The 17,986-nt window shown below is 42.3% G+C and overlaps 1 protein-coding gene across 5 annotated transcripts in view; it reads left to right on the top strand.

Annotated features, from left to right (window-relative positions):
* Positions 1-17,986, top strand: part of PELI2 (pellino E3 ubiquitin protein ligase family member 2) — a 66,542-nt gene that overhangs the window by 19,171 nt on the left and 29,385 nt on the right. The window contains exons 2-5 of one of the 5 annotated variants that reach the window (XM_038138111.1): positions 5,864-5,993; positions 14,156-14,221; positions 14,494-14,559; positions 14,836-14,898. In XM_038138111.1, coding sequence (XP_037994039.1) covers positions 5,864-5,993; positions 14,156-14,221; positions 14,494-14,559; positions 14,836-14,898 — 325 coding nt within the window. The remainder of the gene's footprint in view (positions 1-5,863; positions 5,994-14,155; positions 14,222-14,493; positions 14,560-14,835; positions 14,899-17,986) is intronic. The other 4 variants (XM_038138114.1, XM_038138113.1, XM_038138115.1 and 1 more) reach the window with 4 other exon arrangements.

Genomic DNA, 17,986 nt, shown 5'->3' with positions numbered 1-17,986 from the left:
CTACTTACAGTTTTGTCTTTGTAACTACTTTAAACATTTTCCTTCAGAAAGAAAGCAAAATCTGGTGGGAATTAATCTTCTAGCACGTGAGCCTGCTGTGAGAAGGAAGAGAGAACAGGTTGTTTAAGCTCTTCGGTGGATTTGGCAGGAAGTACAGGAGACTTGCTTGACCTGGATCTCCCTTGCTGTGTGCATGGGGAAGGTTTTAACTCTAAAGATGTTGAAACACATTGGGGAGGCCTGGATTTTCCAGACTAACTCAAACAGGGGTGTCATGGATCAACTGGATCAAGCCTGTGGGTTGGGGATGGAGCAGGTGGCTCTGCCAGCTCTGTGCTCTGTCACTCTGTGGTCAGAAAGCAGCTGTACCTTTTTCCAGAGGTGCAGTGGGGAAAGGGAACTTTCTGGTCAGTCAAGGCTTGTTGAGCTCCTGGGAATGACGGCAACAGGAATTAAACAGTATAAATAAAACAGTATCCTCCTTCCAGCCTCCAAGAAAGCTCAGCATTAAAGGTGTTCTTGCAATCTGCTGTAGAGATCTGTGGAGCTGTTGAAGGAGCAGCCATGTGTTCACTGCCAGAGCTCCCCAACAGGAACGGGATTAGCAAAGCTCTGGTGGTGGAGCTGCTGCTGGGACACACATTGGTGCATGCAATCAGCAGGGGACAAGCTGAGACCTAAATTCGTATTGAGTTAATATCTGTGACACTGACAGAGCACCAGAGAACACAGTTCAAAGGAGGAGATGAACCAGGAGTATCCCGTTGGTACAGGAGCACTCCTTAGCTTTGCTTTTGCTATTTGGCAACTCTTCCCCATGAGATTGAGTTTGAGAATAACTTCACTGTTCTGTTTCACTGAAATTCTCAGATAAATTGCCAGTTGCAGACAGCAACTGCTTGTTTTCTGAAGCTGTGATGCAGAAAAATGTGTTTGAAATAATTCTTGCCTTTTTTTTTTTTAAAGGAAATCCTGAGCCATTCTTTTGCTGAAATATTACTAGACACAAAATGAATTGTTGAGGTTGATACAAGGGAAGAGGGCGTGAAGACTGTGAAGTACTGGCAGTGATATTATATAAAGGGAGACACAAATACACTTATTTTGTTGTCAGCTTTGTGTATGTTGAAGCTTTGTGTTTGTGTTTTGCTACAAACATGTGACTTTTTCCTTTCCCTGTTTGTTCGGGGGAGGGAGTGCTGGATGCTTCAGCAGCAGAGGGTTTGCCATTTAGTTTTAGTCAGAACTGGAGTGTGGAGCTGTGAAAAGCTCTGGGACTGGGTGTTACAAAGGTGAATAATGTATCTTTAGCCTTCATATGTGGTGGATGCCATAAAAACTGTAGACTTGCAGCCTTCCAAGGGAATCTCTCCTGCTCCCTGCAGTTTTCCATGTTGCTGATACAAGTGCTTCTGTGGCTTTGCAGCGGGCTGGAGAGTGAGGAATGTGGTTTTAAAACTGAACTAAAAACATAATCTAGTTTTGTTTCCCCTTCATGTGAACCAAGGAGAGAAGTAGTGGGAACGAATTAATAAATGAAAGGTGAGACTGGTGCTTTTGGCAGCAGTGTGGGACCACACTGGTTCAGGGAAGGTGAAAAATACAGTGTAAGCACAAACTGAATTTTGCTATATGTGGAGTATGTGCTACAGGATTCTACCAAATATGGGATCAGAATGTACTTACAAGGGAAGATTTACTCAAGTCTGATTTTGCTTCTGGAGCTTTATTGTTTAGTGAGCAAAGATGTGCTGTTTGACTCACTTAACCTATGGAAACAACTGAACTGCAGCATCTCATCTGTTTATAGCCAAGTCTGTCATTTGGGATGGTTTTCATCCAAAAATGATGAGGTGTGCTGTAGATCTGTTAGTAACAGAAAAGGAAAGCAAAGTAAAATTATTAGTTTTTGTCCGGGGGAAATATTACCAGTGAAAATCAGGAGTTGTTCAGTTTTATTCTTTTGGGAGGTAGTTTGCATAGGTATGCAGAAGTATTTAACTTTATGATGGCTTGTATTTTGATAGCATTGTAAAAAAAATCAGCTACATGCAGCACCCTCAATGTCAGCTAGTAGATACCTTAATTCTGAGGATGACTTCCTTGAGTTGAAGTCAAACTTTCCAAGGTGCAGGTCAAGATTTGGAGCTGTTGTACCAAGTAACAGAATTGTCATTTACTCTTTACCACTGTCTAGGCTGGATTTTTTTTTTTTTAAACAAAACCAAAATAAACATAAACCAAAAAAGCTTGTGTAACAAGCCTTCTGACAAATAGTTCAAAGCTTGTTGCTAATCTCTGAAGTAGACAAGTCCTTGTAGTAGTACGAGTAGTACAAGACTTGTAGAAAGTAGGAGCTTGCACAGTGGACTGTGGGAGAGAGCATGTGTGGTCTTGCTCTCCAGACAGCCCTGAATCCAGGAGGAGGAGAGGCTTTCATTACACATCCCAGCCATGGGAAAAGCTTAATTGGAGTTTGCAGCTCATTGTATACCAAACTCTTCAAGTGTTTGATGTAAATCTGTAGGAAACTGGCTTTGGTAATTATGGTGCCCATAGCCCATGCCAGCACCACTCCCTTATTTGCAAGGAATAGTGCTATCAGCTGAGATAATTATCCCAGGAGGTTTCATGATGCAGCTTGTCCCAGTGCTGCTGTCACTGAGAAGCATTTGGAAAAGTACAGGACTGCTCCTTCCACGAGTGTTGGTCTGATGAACATCTGGAGAACTTGCAAAGTGCCCTATAGATCTGTGTGTGAGCAGGGTGCTCTCAGAAAGGATTGTGCTGTCGCTGTGAAATTGATTTTTTCCTAGTTTGTTTATTAGTTGGAAATAACATTTATTCCAGGCTTTTTGGTGGGCAGAGGAGAGTTCCAGCTGCAGGTTCTTTTGGTAGTACTGGCCTCCTTGTGAAGCAGAAAGTTGTGTGCTCATGTGCTGGTCCCTAAGCTGATCCTGGAGCTGCTGGAAGAATGCAGAGGAGAAGGGAAACGGCTCCTGCTTGTGGAGAGGCTTTGTGAGAGGAAGTGTTTGGTGATGAGGAATTTGTGTCCTCAGTCCTTGTCCCTTCTCCATACGTGATTCCATCCTGTTGCTGCTCAGAGGGAGGCACTTGGTGCTCGCCCAGGCTCTGCTCAGAGCAAGAGCAGAGGGCGATGGAGAGGAGAGGGCAGGGCAGGTTTTGTTGCAGTCCTTCGTGCCTGTGCTTAGAAAAGCTGACTCAGCAAGGTGTGGGCAGCTATTCCTCCTCCAGGGTGCTGAATCCAGCTGTGTCCTGTGGGCCAGCTCCTGTTGGGGAGGAAGGCAGGGACAGGCAAGGCTGTGGAGCTGCTCAGGAGCAGGGCATGGAAGGTGGGAGGGAGCTGCCATGGCTGGCAGGATCCCAGGGCACCCCTGCCAGGTCACGGGCAAGGAGCTTCTTCAGAGGTGGGAAGCAAAGGTGTGGCTGCAGTGCCATGGGGAGGATTAATTTGTGGGGAACAACCCGAGAGGCCTGGCCTAGGAAAAATGAAGGTGTCTGCTGGTTGTGGAAAGAGGCAACTTCTCACACTCTTGTTTTTTTGCCCCTTTTAAAACATGTATGCTTTTGTCTCAGCTCTTTCTACCACTGTTGGATCAAAATCAGACTTGAAGGTCTGTATTGAAGCATAACAAATCACAAAACTACCACTCAATTCCTCCTGCCCTTTGTGGAAAGGAAAGGGAGAAATGGGCACAAGGAAAACCTTCCTGAGAATGTATCAGTGCTGATCAGGGTGAATGAGTTCAACATTCACTTTGCTTGTATTTCCTTCCTACTTGAAGACTCCAAGAGGTCTTTTAACTTTGAGCTTCTTTATTTATCTATTTTAAAAGTAATTAAACCCCACAGACACCTGAAATTAAATAGAGTGGACTTCCCCAGTTAAAATTGTGTTCTGAAAATGAGGGACCCCCCAAACAATAAAACCCCACTTGCCTGGTTTTACCTTGCAGTGGAACTGCTTTAATTCAATACTGTTTAGCAGTTACCCAAGTATCAGAAAAATCCGTAATTACAGGATATAAAGCTAGCAATGGTAATCTACAGTAGTTATGTATTATTTCTGAGGGAATTGTTACTTTTTTAGGTTTCCAAATAAAAACACTTGGAGAAAGAATGTTGTCTTCAACAAGTTAAAACTTGCAGGCATATTCCTGATAGTAGTGTCTTTGAAAGAAAGCATATGCATATACCCAGGGAGATTCAAGTGCAGAATCAAGTAACTCCTATTTGAAGTGCTGGTATTTAAGCTGCCTGTGGAACATTTTGATGTATCTTTCTAGAGATTGGTCTCATGTGATGAGGATCCACAGGCTGCACTTCTCTGGAGTAGAGTTAATAACAAATTTCTAAGGTGCAAGTAGGCCTGGCATGAAATGGTAGTGATTTACTGCTGTTGGTTTTGTGCTGTGCTAGGGAATCTCCTTTAATATTCCAGAAGACCCAGTAGTCTTCCTGTGAAAATGGGAGTGAGAGGACAAGTTCAGCTGGAAGTCTCTCAACTCTCTGTGTGGCTTTAGCATCATGTATTAAATGTGCATTTTTTAGATGTCTGGGTTTTAAGTTCTAGAGCAGTGAGATTTGAGATAATTTCTTTATCTTAAATCTGTTCTTGCTTGTGCTCAGTCATTCAGCAGTCCTGCCTTTGGGATTCCTAGAAGGGTAGGAGGCCCTCCAAGTGCATTCTCCTGTTACACAAATATACAGGATGTAATATTTGTATCATTATCATTACACACACAGAATGTAATGATAAAAAAAAAAATCTGGGTTATTGCATTGCTGCCTCTTTCCTTTTCATATTCTTTTTCTGCCTGCAGTGTTAACCTGTAATCATAAAGACTGTAGGAGAGGGATACATGAGATCAGTGTAGAACAGACCTCACCAGTAAGACAGAAGAGATTTATCAGTGGAATAACATCTGTAGTTTCTTGGGCAAAAGTCTGTAATCTCTGAGGATCAGGAATGGAAGATTCAGTAAAGCCCTGAAAGCTCTTCCAGCTGAGAGTTGGCAGGAATGGTGGTGAAAAGCCTCTGCCTGACCTAAATCTTGGGGGTGAGGTGATGGTGAATTCCATGCTTGTGCACTGCAAAGAAATTTCCAGTTGATCCCTTCCCTGGGGAAGGAGCTCTGTCCCCTTGAGGCTTCAGACTTGTCTGAATAATTAATCCATTGGGTCTGTGTCCTCAGGGAGAGATGAAAGAACTGTCAAGGGCTCCTGTGTTACACCTGATAAAGAAAGTCATTAGTGAGGCTTCAGATAGGCACATAAATTAAAAACACTTGCATCCTCTTTCCTTAATAATTAATAGATGGAGCCTTTAGGATTAAAGTTTTGTAAAAAATGGGGGAGACACAAGTAGAAAAGCATTGTGTGAGTAAAATTCCTTTCTCACAGTTTTACTTGCCCCTCAATTACTTTGGTTTTCCATGTTGCCCCTGTTCTTCCTCCAGTCCTGCATGAGATGCGGGCAGACGGGTGGTAGGGTGAAAACATTTTACTCCTCACATTCTGAAATTAGAGTGAAGATGTAGAATTTGTTCTTCTACATTCCTTTGATTCTAGAGATGAAGAAGTGTCTCTGTGGCTGGAAAACTGAGTATTTAATTTGTAGTTAATTACCTTTTAAATGAAAATAAAATTTCGACCATTGGTACGTAAAGAATGTTTGAATGCTCAATTCAGGGAGCAAAACTTAGCCTGATTGTTACTTTTTTATTTGTTTTGCCCCATGTATTTGATGATACCTGAATATTGTGGCCAAATTACCTCTCTCTCCTTTGCTACTTTCCAAACTAGTGATGTTTCATGCTAAACTTTTTCTCTTTATTTCCAGGTACAATGGATCCCTCCCTAATGGGGACAGGGGGCGCAGGAAAAGCAGATTTGCCCTTTATAAACGATCTAGAGCAAGTGGAGTTAAACCCAGCACTGTCCATGTCATCTCTACTCCTCAGACATCAAAGGTATGTGACACTGGCAAATCCTGGTTTTTGATCATCCTGAGTGGAGAGCAACTCGGGTATTGCTGCTGATTTACCTTGCTGCCAGTTTATTCTGTGCTTGTAGGATACTTTGTTTAGTGAAGAGGTTGCAGTGGATTTGCTTTCTGGGGTATATAGCTTTAATCCAGTTACCTGTTTAAAATAGTCTGTAAGCTCAGGTGTGAGATAATCTGACCTTCCTGCCCCTGTTCAGAAAGCTGTCTGTCAGTGCTGACTGTTTTATCTGAGCCATAGAGTACGTGGGATAAAACCACAAAAAGTTTTTAGTTTCTTTTTCACTGGAGTGATATTTATTCCCTCTTCAGGAAGATAACTGACATGCTATAGAAAATATTCTGATCCCTTTGGGCCTTTCATTTTTCTTGCTAATAATGATACTGTACAAATTTTTACCTGAAGTTGAGTGTGGGTGAAGGAGAAAAAGCAGCAAAGTTAATATATTAACATAGTAACATATTAATGTATGGAACTGTGCAGGTCAGAATTCTGGTGGTGGAATGTATTTCAGGCTGCAAATGCTCTTCCTATCTCTCTTCTCAAAGCTTTTTCTTAGAAGGAATAAGTGAGCAGAGTTCATGCTAAACTGGAGGGGGAGTTCTGTGCTGGCACTCACACAAGAGGATGGTTTGTGTGAAACGTACCTCACTGAAATATCTCTTGGGGCAGAGAGAGAGAACCTACACCGTGCTCAGAAATGTGTTGTCTGACTTGGATCAAGAGAAGAATGTTGTTTAATACATAGAATGGGATTGTTTTATTTTCTAATACACAATATATGCCTGACTTATCAAAATACATAATAACAGAGCCTGTTCTCTTTGAACATAGTGTAGGGCTTGCCTGCTGCTGATAAATGTGGAGTATTTTGCATTAAAAGTTAGGGGAAATATTTTACAGTGTTCTTGTTATCAAAATGCAAGCTTTTGTGAGTTAAATCTTCCTGATGAAATCAACCTTCAGAATAGAGCTGTAGTATATGTTGGTAATTCTGGTTTGTTGCTTAAAATGTAACGAATGGGAAAAAAAAGTGTTTTACATAGTGGCTGAAAATATACACATGTTCTCACTGGATGATCTTAAGCATTTGGACTGCAGATAGTATTTCAGCATTTGAGTTGCAAAATATTTAAACACCTGGCAGACACCACAAGGAATCTGGTTAATGTTCATCTGTGGTGTTATTGTAGTGCAGATAAAATATGTGTGCTGTACAAATTAGTGCCCTTATAAAGATAGCAGAGGATCTGGGACATTGAAGCCTTTCCTCTGAGCATTTGGATTTGGGTAGAAGTGTCAAGTTGAATGTATTTTGCACTTTCTCTGAACCCTTAGGAAAGAGCTTTTGTGTATTTGTGCTGCTGTCTGGGGCAGGGCTGGTGGATGGGTGCCAGAACAGTGGTGCAGTGGCTCTCAGTGAGTGCTCTTCCCATGCACTGAAAGGACACTTACATTTTAAAGATGCTGTCATCAGCTTTTCTCACATCTTTGGCACCAGAGCCTGAATTGTTTTACTGAGAATTGTTTCTGCATGTAACTTGTGTAAATGCCTGAAGAAACACGGGCTAATAAAGAGTGAGCTGCTTAGTTCTTAGAAAATAATGGGCAACTTGGCCTCAGAAGTTTAGTTGTGCTCTCAGTCTTTCAGTCTTGTGTTTAAGAGAGATAAACCAGCAGAAACTTGTGCTGCATGGGATGTTAACAAGTTTCCTCCCTTTACATCCTTCATTTTAACTTTCCAGGTACCGATTTTCTGTTTTTTTCTGCTTGACTGTCACTGTAAACTGAACCTGTGAGTGAAAACACAAGAGTAGGGCACTGATGCTTTTTGGGTGGTGGATTTAGCAGAGGTGGGAGAATCCCTGACTGCCTCCATTGGTTTTGTCTCTGACAAACAGAGGCTTGAATGAGGTGCATGGCTGGTTTTGTGCTGATTGCATTAATGCAGCAGCTCAAGAACTGTAGCTGTCACCAATTTTAAGTTCGTGTGTCAGCCTGAACACTGCAATAGATGGAAAGAGGATGCTTGTCATGTTCCATTGTCCCTGCTGTGCAGGTGTCAAGGACAGCTGGAGTAGCAATGGCTTCAGTAGTAAATTTAGCTGAGCTAATTGCATATGAATCACTGCCTTTTGTTTTTTTTTCCACTGAGCACTTGTTTTTTGCCACTCTGCCTTCTGAGGTGCTGAAGAAAATTCAGAAGTATTTGGCCTTCTTAGGGTATATGGATATATTTAGGGGGAAAGCAGTGCATAGGGTTTTAAGTATCAAGTTTTTTCAGAGTTGTTGTCATTGTTAAAATACAGGAATCTCTTCAACATGATGCACTGGACTTGAAAACCTGTTTAACTCTGTGCTTAGGCACCATTCAGTAAATTTTGGGGTGTCCTGTATTTGATTTTTTCCAGCATTGTCAAAGTTTGTTTTGCTGTAAGAAAGAGCTTAAAACTCTTCTGCTGTCCTAAGCTTGTCTGTGTGGACATGTCTGGGATAGGGGTTTGGGGAATGGGGGACTGGGAATCTTCATTAACTGAGTATGGATCTTTCTCAGGATTTTAGTAATCCCCTTTGCTGAATTAGAGAGTTTCTTTCAAAGTCATCCCATCACAGGAGAGGTCATTCCTTGCCTCTTGTCCTGGGTCTCATGATGAAGAGGAAGGTTTATCAGTCACTGTAACAGAATTTGTGAAGACCTTCCTCTGACTACCAAACTTGTAGTTGTAAGTTTGTTCTTGGCTCATCATGACTTAGGGTTGGTGATTTTTATTTTCAAGCTATTGGAGCTGTTTAACAAAGTCAGAAGTCAGTTGTGATGTTTATTTAATAGAGTTGTGTTAACTGTTGTTTTCTTGCACAATATTTGATGCTATGAAACTCCAGTCAGTGTCTGCTGGTGTCTGAAATGATTACAAGGTTTACTTGGGCAGAAATTTTCTAATTAGTGCTAAACTTCAGGTGAGAGTGGGATGAAAGGTTGTCTTTAGAATAATCACCTGGAAATGATGGGATCCTGAACTATACTTCACTGGGTTTTGGGGGGAATAGGGGAGGATTTCATAAGGGTTTTTTGTGTTTTGGGGGTTTGACATTTTTTTTTGGTTGGGGATATTTGAGTCTACAGGGAAAGAGGTGTCTGACTGAAAATGAAACTGGCTTAATATCACTGTGGAGTAATATTTGAGGACAGTATGTTTTTCTCACAAATCTTAGGCAGGTCAATAATATGCTGTGGAAATAAAACTGTATTATCCCAATTCCTGCAAAGTGTGGATGTTCCTGTTCCAGTCCACATCCAGTCTCTTGATTCAGTGCATCACTGGCTTAACACTTAGCCCTTTACAAGCACAGGTGAATCTTCATTCCTCATTGCTCCTCTTCATGACCAGCCCTGGCTTCTTGCTGGATGTTTTTAGCTGGGATTCTTGTTGTGGAATAGTGGGAGAGAACTGCCCCCGTCCCATAGGAGGGGGTGCTGGCAGCTGGTGTGAACACTGAGCTCACTGGTGTTACTGGAAACTCTGATCTTGGAATCCCCCATGGCTTTGGCTCTGCGGACATTTGGATTTCTCTGTTGGCTTCTGATCCTTCAGAAATATTTTCATGGGCCTGAAGTTTAGAGAAATGAAGAAGGGGCTTCATGTACATTTGAATTACTTGAAGTATGGCATTAGGAAGCAGGAATTGTTGACAGTAGCCCTCCAGGATTCCCCAGGATTACTCTGGAAACATGACTGAATTTCCTTGTTACAGCACGGATGGTAATTGAGACTTTCCAAAGTATTTTGAGTCAGTGAGCAAGAGAACACTACTGCTGAGCATTGGAAGTATTCCTTTTTAACAAGGGAATGTTGTGCTTTCCTAACTGATTGCATGTGTAATAGTGACTCCAGAAAAGATTTCAAATGCCTTTAGAATTGCTGAAGACTTGAAAAACGCCACCTTTAATACCTTTCTATGGCGGTGTGTCTTGGTATTTATTATGTCTGTCTTTCTTAGGATCAAAGTTTTCCTTTGGTACCTGTGGTAGATAAAGTCAACCTATTTTCTCCACTATGAAATTACTATTTCAAGCTGACTGAGGAAGATCTCTCTTGACTTCCAAGTCCAATTACCTGCCGAGTTGGCTTCTGCTTTGTGCTATCACAACAGCAGCTTGGATAGTCACTGGCTGGGTTCCTGCAGCTCTAATCAAGTTTCCTGCTGCTGCTGGAGAAGAACAAAACACAGCCATACGAATAATTATTAGGTCGGGGAGAGAGCTGCAATTTGTGCTTTGAGTGACGAGAGAAAATGAAAGTATGGGATTCTTGTGATGAGTTATGTACTGTAGATATTGCATCTGCTTTGACGTACTTTGAATTGGGAGGAAAAAGGCCACCATTCCTTTTGGCACTGACAGCTTTTTGGTGTTCATGCTGAATGAGAGCTGTAGAGCTCAGCTGCTGTCAGGAGGATGCTGTGTCTGTCAGTGGCTTCTCTCTTTCCTGTTGGGCTTATTTATGGTCTGATCAGTTCATGGAGCACTAATTTGTTCTGAAGTGACTTAATCGCATAGGTGTCTCAAGAGCCCTGGCTTGTGCAGAAGCAGCTTTTTCTTGGCTCATCAGACTGAGTCTGCTTGAATAATGGTTTCCTTGGTGTAATGTCCTTTTCTTCTATTAAATGAGCATCATCTTCACATGCTAGCTCCCTATCCTGTGCTCTTGCAAATAGCAGGGAATAGTTAGGCAGGAGAAGATGGTTGCACCAATTTCACTGGTAGGGCTGAATAAATAACAACCCTTACTTGGTTTGAAACCCTCCCCCCTGAGCTTTTGGGTCGGTGTCAAAGGTTTTGGAAAATCATTTTATAGTGTTTTCTAACAAAACCCAGATGTTTAGTGAAGGAAGGGGAATTAAAAATTGCTGAGGTCTACAACAATTATTTTTTTATGACTTAACATTGCTTTTTGTTTTCATGCTCTCCCTTCAGAGGATAAAAAAAAGATCAAAAAATGCTTTCCTTGTAAACTCTCTTTAAACTACATCTGCTCTAAATCAATATTTTAGAGCAGATTCTACTTGAATGTGGTGCCCTTTGAAAGCAGAGGAAGGTGCAGTGATCACCAGGCTGGTGTCAAGAAACTGGGGAACATTTCATTTCCCCATACGCTTCCCTTGGCTTCCCGCAGGGAGCCAGGCTGTGGGAGCACTGCTGTGCAGGACCTGTCACTTTGCAGCTTCCTTGACCGTGTCAGAAGTAACCTGGGGGGTTTGGGCTTGTGAGAATGCAGAACTAGAGAAAGGAGAGGCTGCATCTCAACTGAGGTTTAAATGTTGTTGTGTAAGGTCAGACGCTGCAAATCCTGCTGCCCATCACAGAATGCCCCGGATTTCTTTGTGCCATGGGAAAAGTGACCGAGTAGGATTGTGCTGGAGATGGCAGAGCCACTTGTTTCACTGGAAGATGAAAATTTCACAGCTTGAGCTTAATGTAGCACGACTTGTTTAAAACTGTCTAGTTCCAGTTTGACTGGTTCCTGCATGCTTCCCCACCGTTCCCCAGAATTTAGAGTGGAAATTTTGGACCACCTGCTGTAGTGGTGAAGCTCTGTCCTGTTTCATGTTTATTCTGTTTGGACTCTCAATTGGCTGGAATGGACCTGGTCTTAGAATTGCATGTCTCCTGAGAGCTGGGCTGCTCTGAGCTTCCTCAAGGTCAGGAAAACTCCCCAGTCTGGTGTGGATCAAATGAAGCTGGATGGCCTGAGCATGGTATTGCTGCCTGCGTGCTGGTGCTGCCTTTGGAACTTGCTGGGGGCAGCTCACCCTGCAAGCTGGCAGTACTGAGGGAGATTCTCTTTGGAGTATTAAAGTGGTGAGGATCTGCTGTGGTGTTCAGGGGTTGGGTGGGCTGTGCTGGAGCACAGCTGGGAACAGCCTGATCACTGCAGAGCCTTGTGTACAACTGTGAGAGCCTGGGACTGTCAGCAGCTGTAAACAGGAATTCCTCTTCTCTGTAAAGGTTGTTTCATGCTCAAAAGAGAGTGCCATGACAAGGGGAGCATGGCAGCTGATAATGGATATGCTTTATCCTGTTATCTCAAACAAAATTGTCTTAAATGGATGGAACATTGTGCTTTGGAAAAGTCAGGTAGTGTGTGCTCAATCAGAGTATGAAATTGCTCTCCTGGAACAGGGGAGTTGGAACTGCATCAAAGAGGAGATGAGACTTCTCTGCTCCAAGGCTCTGTTGAGAGGGGCAATTATTTTGAAAACACAGAAAGCAATTGAAGCATCATGGGCCAACAGTAACTTTCCAAAGAAACGAACAGCTGCTACTCCTGTTTTACAAATTAGAAAATACTTGTTTTCCAGAGTGCTTTGAGATTTTGTTGATGGAAAGAACAAAATCTAAATATTTCTCTTCTTGGGAGTCTCTTACGACTCCATCTGTAAAATGAGTAATGTTATCTGTTTGCCAAGAGAAGAACTAAGAGGGGTGACTCTTGTGACATTCAGATTCTTCTTTCCACTCTGTAGGTCTCTTGTTTGAGACATGTTTATGCTTTCTTTTGGATGTAGATTTACTTTGTTTTGAGATCCTGCTGGTTTGTTCCTATTCAACACCAAAGACCTCACAAATATTTTAGGAGAAAGCAGGGAGTACTTTATCCTGATAATCTCTTTAGAAGGGATGTATCCCCAGCAAAGTGCTTATGGTGATGCTTCATTGGCTGGATGCTCCAAGCCCTTCAGCTCTGCGTGCAGAAATTCTCTGGCAGTCATAAAGCAATCCAGAATTCTTCAGCACTGTGGCTTTGCTTCTACAAGATCATTATCTTTTTTTTTTGATCATCCCTGAGGTGTCCTTCCATGAAAACAAACAAGTCCAGCCACTGGACCTACATCAGAGCTTGTACTTAGGTGACCTCTGTGTCAGAGTGTGTTCTGTACAGGCTTGCCTTGAAATTCTGCGTGCCTCTTGTCCACAGTGATTCTGCCAGTTCTTCAAGAAGTTCTGGACTCTGCAGATGCCTGCTGTGAGATAATGCTCGTGGTAATCTACACTTTGGGCTTCTAATTTCAGTAGCAGCAGATGCCTATCGCTTTGACTTGAGGAAGCTCATTAAAGGCCCAGCGCTCTCAGCTTGCTCTGTTGAGTCTTCCCCCAGCTCTGAGGGATCTCCCTTCCACTGGGTTCACCTCAGCCAGGCAGTGGTGGATGCTTTCTTCTCTGCTTTTTGGTACCAGGGAGGGGTATCACTCCTTGGCCACATGAAGAACTCTGGACTTGGTGCACCAAGCTGAGGATGGCACAGCTCCTGGGACTATCACTCTGGGGACTGTGGTCTGGGAGCAAGGCCAGTGTCTGCACAGGGATCTGTCTCAAACTGGGGTCATCCTGAATTGTTGCACTCTCAGCCTTGGATGTTGCCAACAGCTACCACTTTAGTGGTCCCAGAGATTTTCCTGGGAACCTCTCCTTGTAAGTTTAAGATACTGAGACACATTACTTTCTCTTTTGCCCTAACCCTGGGTAAGAAAAGGGGAAGCAAGTACAAGTTTGATTTCTATGTATTTAGTTTTTTTATTAAGCTCATGTGGCCAAAGAAGCTTTTTTCCAGGGTCTGTAGCTGCACAGATCTGTTTCTCCTTCCAGACTTCACAACTGATTGAAGGCTGAGGTGACAAAGCACTCCCAGTTTGCAGCTTGGGTAACTCTTGTGTCTAAAACAATTTTCTGTTCAGCATTGGTTAGGGGGGTTCTTGAGCAGGGGAATCTGAAAAGAATATGGAACTTCCCTGATGAGATAAACCACATTTTATGCTTGCGCTACAGCAATGCAAATTTCTGGGGTTTATTGCTAACCCCAAATCCCAGAGTTTAACAGAGGAGATGCTTTGTTTTAAAGTATCATATGACCTCTGAAAATCAGGGCTTTGTGGGACCAGAAGATACACATTTGCACCCTGGATGACCAGGGAACTTCTGAACCTGGAGCAGCTCGCTTGCTCTCCAGCTCTTTGGGAAATTTAGTGGAAGCTGTGCTTTGGGTAGAGAGTTAGAGCCTCTGAGGATCAGAGCTTCTGTTCCCTTCCCCAGACAATTCTCTTCCTAACAGTGCTGTTGCTGTTTCTTTCAGCTTTCTTTCAGCTCTGTGAGTCCAGAAGTCCAGAAGAAGCAGTTAGAGAAAACATATGCAGAGAAGGTGAGGGAGAGTGCTTGAGATTTTTAAAGAGTTTGTGAGTATTACTAAAGCAGAACTTCTGTACTTCATAAATGCTAATAAAATTGTGTGAATGATCAAGAAACCCTTCAGTGGTTATGGGCTGATTTCTGTAATTTGTAACTTTGAGACAATAAATATACAGCCCTCACTAGTTTTGAATTTTCTACAAAGGTTTGGAGGGAATGTTGAATAGGACAGAGAGCAAATGCATAAAAGATGGAAGGGAACAGTGCTGTTGCTGTGTCTTTCAGCTTCCTTTCAACTGCATGAGTCCAGAAGTCGAGAAGAAGCAGTTTGAGAAATCATATTCAGAGAAGGTGAGGGAGAAGTGCTTGAGATTTTTAAAGAGTTTGTGAGTATTACTAAAGCAGAACTTCTTCTGTACTTCATAAATGCAGATAAAATGGTGTGAATGATCAAGAAACCCTTCAGTGGTTATGGGCTGATTTCTGTAATTTGTAACTTTGAGACAATAAATATACAGCCCTCACTAGTTCTGAATTTTCTACAAAGGTTTGGAGGGAATGTTGAATAGGACAGAGAGCAAATGCACAAAAGATGGAAGGGATCAGTGCTGTTGCTGTGTCTTTCAGCTTCCTTTCAACTGCATGAGTCCAGAAGTCGAGAAGAGCCAGTTTCAGAAAGCATATTCAGAGGTGAGGGAGAGTGCTTGAGATTTTTAAAGAGTTTGTGAGTATTACTAAAGCAGAACTTCTTCTGTACTTCATAAATGCAAATAAAATGGTGTGAATGATCAAGAAACCCTTCAGTGGTTATGGGCTGATTTCTGTAATTTGTAACTTTGAGGCAATGGACTTTAAATATACAGCCCTCACTAGTTCTGAATTTTCTACAAAAGTTTGGAGGGAATGTTGCATAGCACAGTGAGAGCAAATGCACAAAACATTGAAAGGGGCCTGAAAGAAATTTTGGGGGGGCTTCGTGGATAACTTTTGATTTGCAGCCTTCCTATAATGGCGTTTACCATTATAAACTTCGGACAAGAGGCTACAGTGTAAATCATGCAGAAGTTTTTCCTCCTCTCTGTTATCTCTACATTAGCATTTGGTTTTCCACACCTCTGTCTCTTCTTCAGCCCACCAAAGAATCTTCCAGTACTGAAGGTCAGGAATGAGGCAGTGCCTTGGTGGTCCAGGTGGGAGGGCAGGGAGGACAAAGCTGACCTTGCTTCAGCCTGGGCAGCTGCTCCCAGATTGTTCCCAAAGAAAAGCTGACCTTGGAAAGCCGGATTGCAAAACTTACAAAAAAGCACATAAAGTGTTCTCCCTAACTCCTCAAAGCTTTCTCAAATCTTTGTTTGGTGTTTTGTCACAAAAATTGACTCTGTTGCTACTTGCGTGTAATAAATAAACTGCAGAAGTCAAAACAAAATGTTTGCAGTTTTGTTCGAGAGACAGCCCATGCTGAATGTCTTAAAATATTCCTGTGTTATGATGTTGTTTGTTACTGGAAACACTCTAACTCTCCTTTTCTTTGGTTAAAAATACCTTAGTTATTTAATGTTGTCTCTTGGTGTCTTTGCACTGTAGTAGCAAATACTGCTGGGGTTGAAAGTATCAGTGTGCCATTATGTGATGCATATAAAAACAAAGCTCTTTCTGAGGAACCTTTTTTTCATCTCCAGATGAAGATGCACTTGCTGAATTTAGAGGTAGGGCTCTCATTTTTCTCTGACTGCTGAGAAATTCTGTGTAGGAATCCACTGGTTAAAATTGAGCCATAATGTTAAATAAAAATCTATACGTGCATTCCAAACACAGCATGACTAGGAAGAACACCATCATACAGTGTGGCTCTGTGAATGCACTGAGGTTCTTCCAGGCTGAAGTAGTAATTGGTTTTTACTTGGTGACAGTGAGTACCTCATTTAGCCTTAAAAACACTAAAGCACTTTGAAACAGGAGTGTGGAGGCACCTTCCTCCCTCAAAGGCTTTGATGGCTTCAAACACATCTGTGAAAAGGAGAAGATTTTGAAATGTAACAACTGATGCTTCTGCCCCAGGTTGGACTGGGGCTATGCAAAGGCTGAGAGGTGATGGTTGCCTCCACCAGTGGATGCCAGAGTTTCCCTGGAGCTGTAATCCATTCTGTTCAGTGTGTACCAGGCAATGCTTGGCTGCAGCACTGGTGGTGGAGCAGTAATGTGAATTGGATGATTTCTGATACCCAAAGAGTCTTGCTCCCAGCTCAAGGGTAACAGTCCTGCCTAGATTTATTCTGAATACCTTTGCATTAGGTAAAATCCCACAGCAATGCTCAAGGTCCAGCATTGGAGACCATCCTTCCCTGTGGCAGCCCAGTGGAGAAAGCAGTGTCGGGGTCATGGAGGCTGAGGCTGGAGCCTGTGTTGGAACATTTGCTCCGTGGGAAGATGCTGAAGGCTTGGCTGGGCAGGTTTGGGCTCTGCAGGCTCAGGGGGGGCTCAGCTGAGCAGCACGTGCTGCTTTAGAGCACATGGGCTTGGTCAAGGCTGCAGTGACTCAGCTGTGTCCAGAAGGCCATACCAATTTTGGTATCTTAGTTGCTGATATAAGCCTGGCTGAAGGTCACTCCAGAAGGAACTGGAGCCAGTTTGTGTACATGGGATGTTTGACAGCTTGGGAGCCTCATGTAATCCATTGTCCTTCAGTCATTTTTCTGCCAAAACCTTGAGTGTCTGCAGAGTCATTTTCTGAACTCCTGCCAAGATTCGGGTGCTCTTTGTTTTGAAGTCAAGGAAGTTGTCTTCAAGGAAATGTCATATCCAGAACCATCTGTTCATTGTGCATAAATGGTGCATAGGTTGTCTTTTAGCAGTACTTTCCCAGCTTTCACTTGCCAAATTGTGAAATGTGTTGCTAGCACCAGTAGAAGTTCATAAATCACAGACAGAATCTGTGTATCTAATCTGCCTGTCCAGTGTTCCAGGATTATCTCAGTCTTGTGTTTCTCAGGCTTGATGAACAGGAAGGAGAGAGCACTTAGGACACTTGTTACAGGTACATGATGTCTCTTCTGTATCACTTATATAACTTTTTTTCCTGTTGTATATCAATGTGTATTTGAAGAACAGTGAAGATAAAAAGAGAATTTTCTTTAAAACAGAAATCCTCCTCATTCAGATATTATGTACTCACTGTCTCCAGACTGGTAAAAGCTTGCACGTTTATTTGCCATGATGGTTTGCTGCTTATGTGCTTTCTTTATTTTGTTTTTCTTTCTTTGTTTGTTTATGCTTGGATCTAGATACAGTGTTCCTCTTATTACCGAAATAGATGAGCAGTGTTAAAGAAGACTTACAAACTATTGGGAGGGAGAGTGTAATTTACAATTATAATTCTTTCTCATGAAGCATTCACTATTTTTAAACCTATTTATTTAGTGCCTGCTAACTATAGGCAGTATGATAATTGAATGCTTTTTCATGCAGGCTCATGGAGACTTGAAGTGGAATAAGATTCACCTTTGGAATTCACTGAGATAACTTTGTCAACAGCAAGAAATTGCATGCAAAGTGGAAAGGCCAAGAATGTGCTGAATATTTTGGCATCATCAGTACTGTATTAATCTAATTTCTGATTGTGCCTTGCTGTACTAGTTCTCTATTAATAGTTTCTTATTCCAAGAGTGTGTTTTGCTCTACACCGGGGGAAAAGACCTTACCTTGAAAATAGGGATTGTGGTTCTATTCAAGTGTTTTTGGCAGAAACTAAGATTAATACCTGTCTGAGGCAGGTTGTGTC

This window comes from Motacilla alba, chromosome 5, assembly GCF_015832195.1.
Source record: "Motacilla alba alba isolate MOTALB_02 chromosome 5, Motacilla_alba_V1.0_pri, whole genome shotgun sequence".
NCBI classification, from domain to species: domain Eukaryota; kingdom Metazoa; phylum Chordata; class Aves; order Passeriformes; family Motacillidae; genus Motacilla; species Motacilla alba.
Note: the sequence above shows the minus strand (reverse complement) of the source record. Positions and strands in the feature narration are given on the sequence as shown.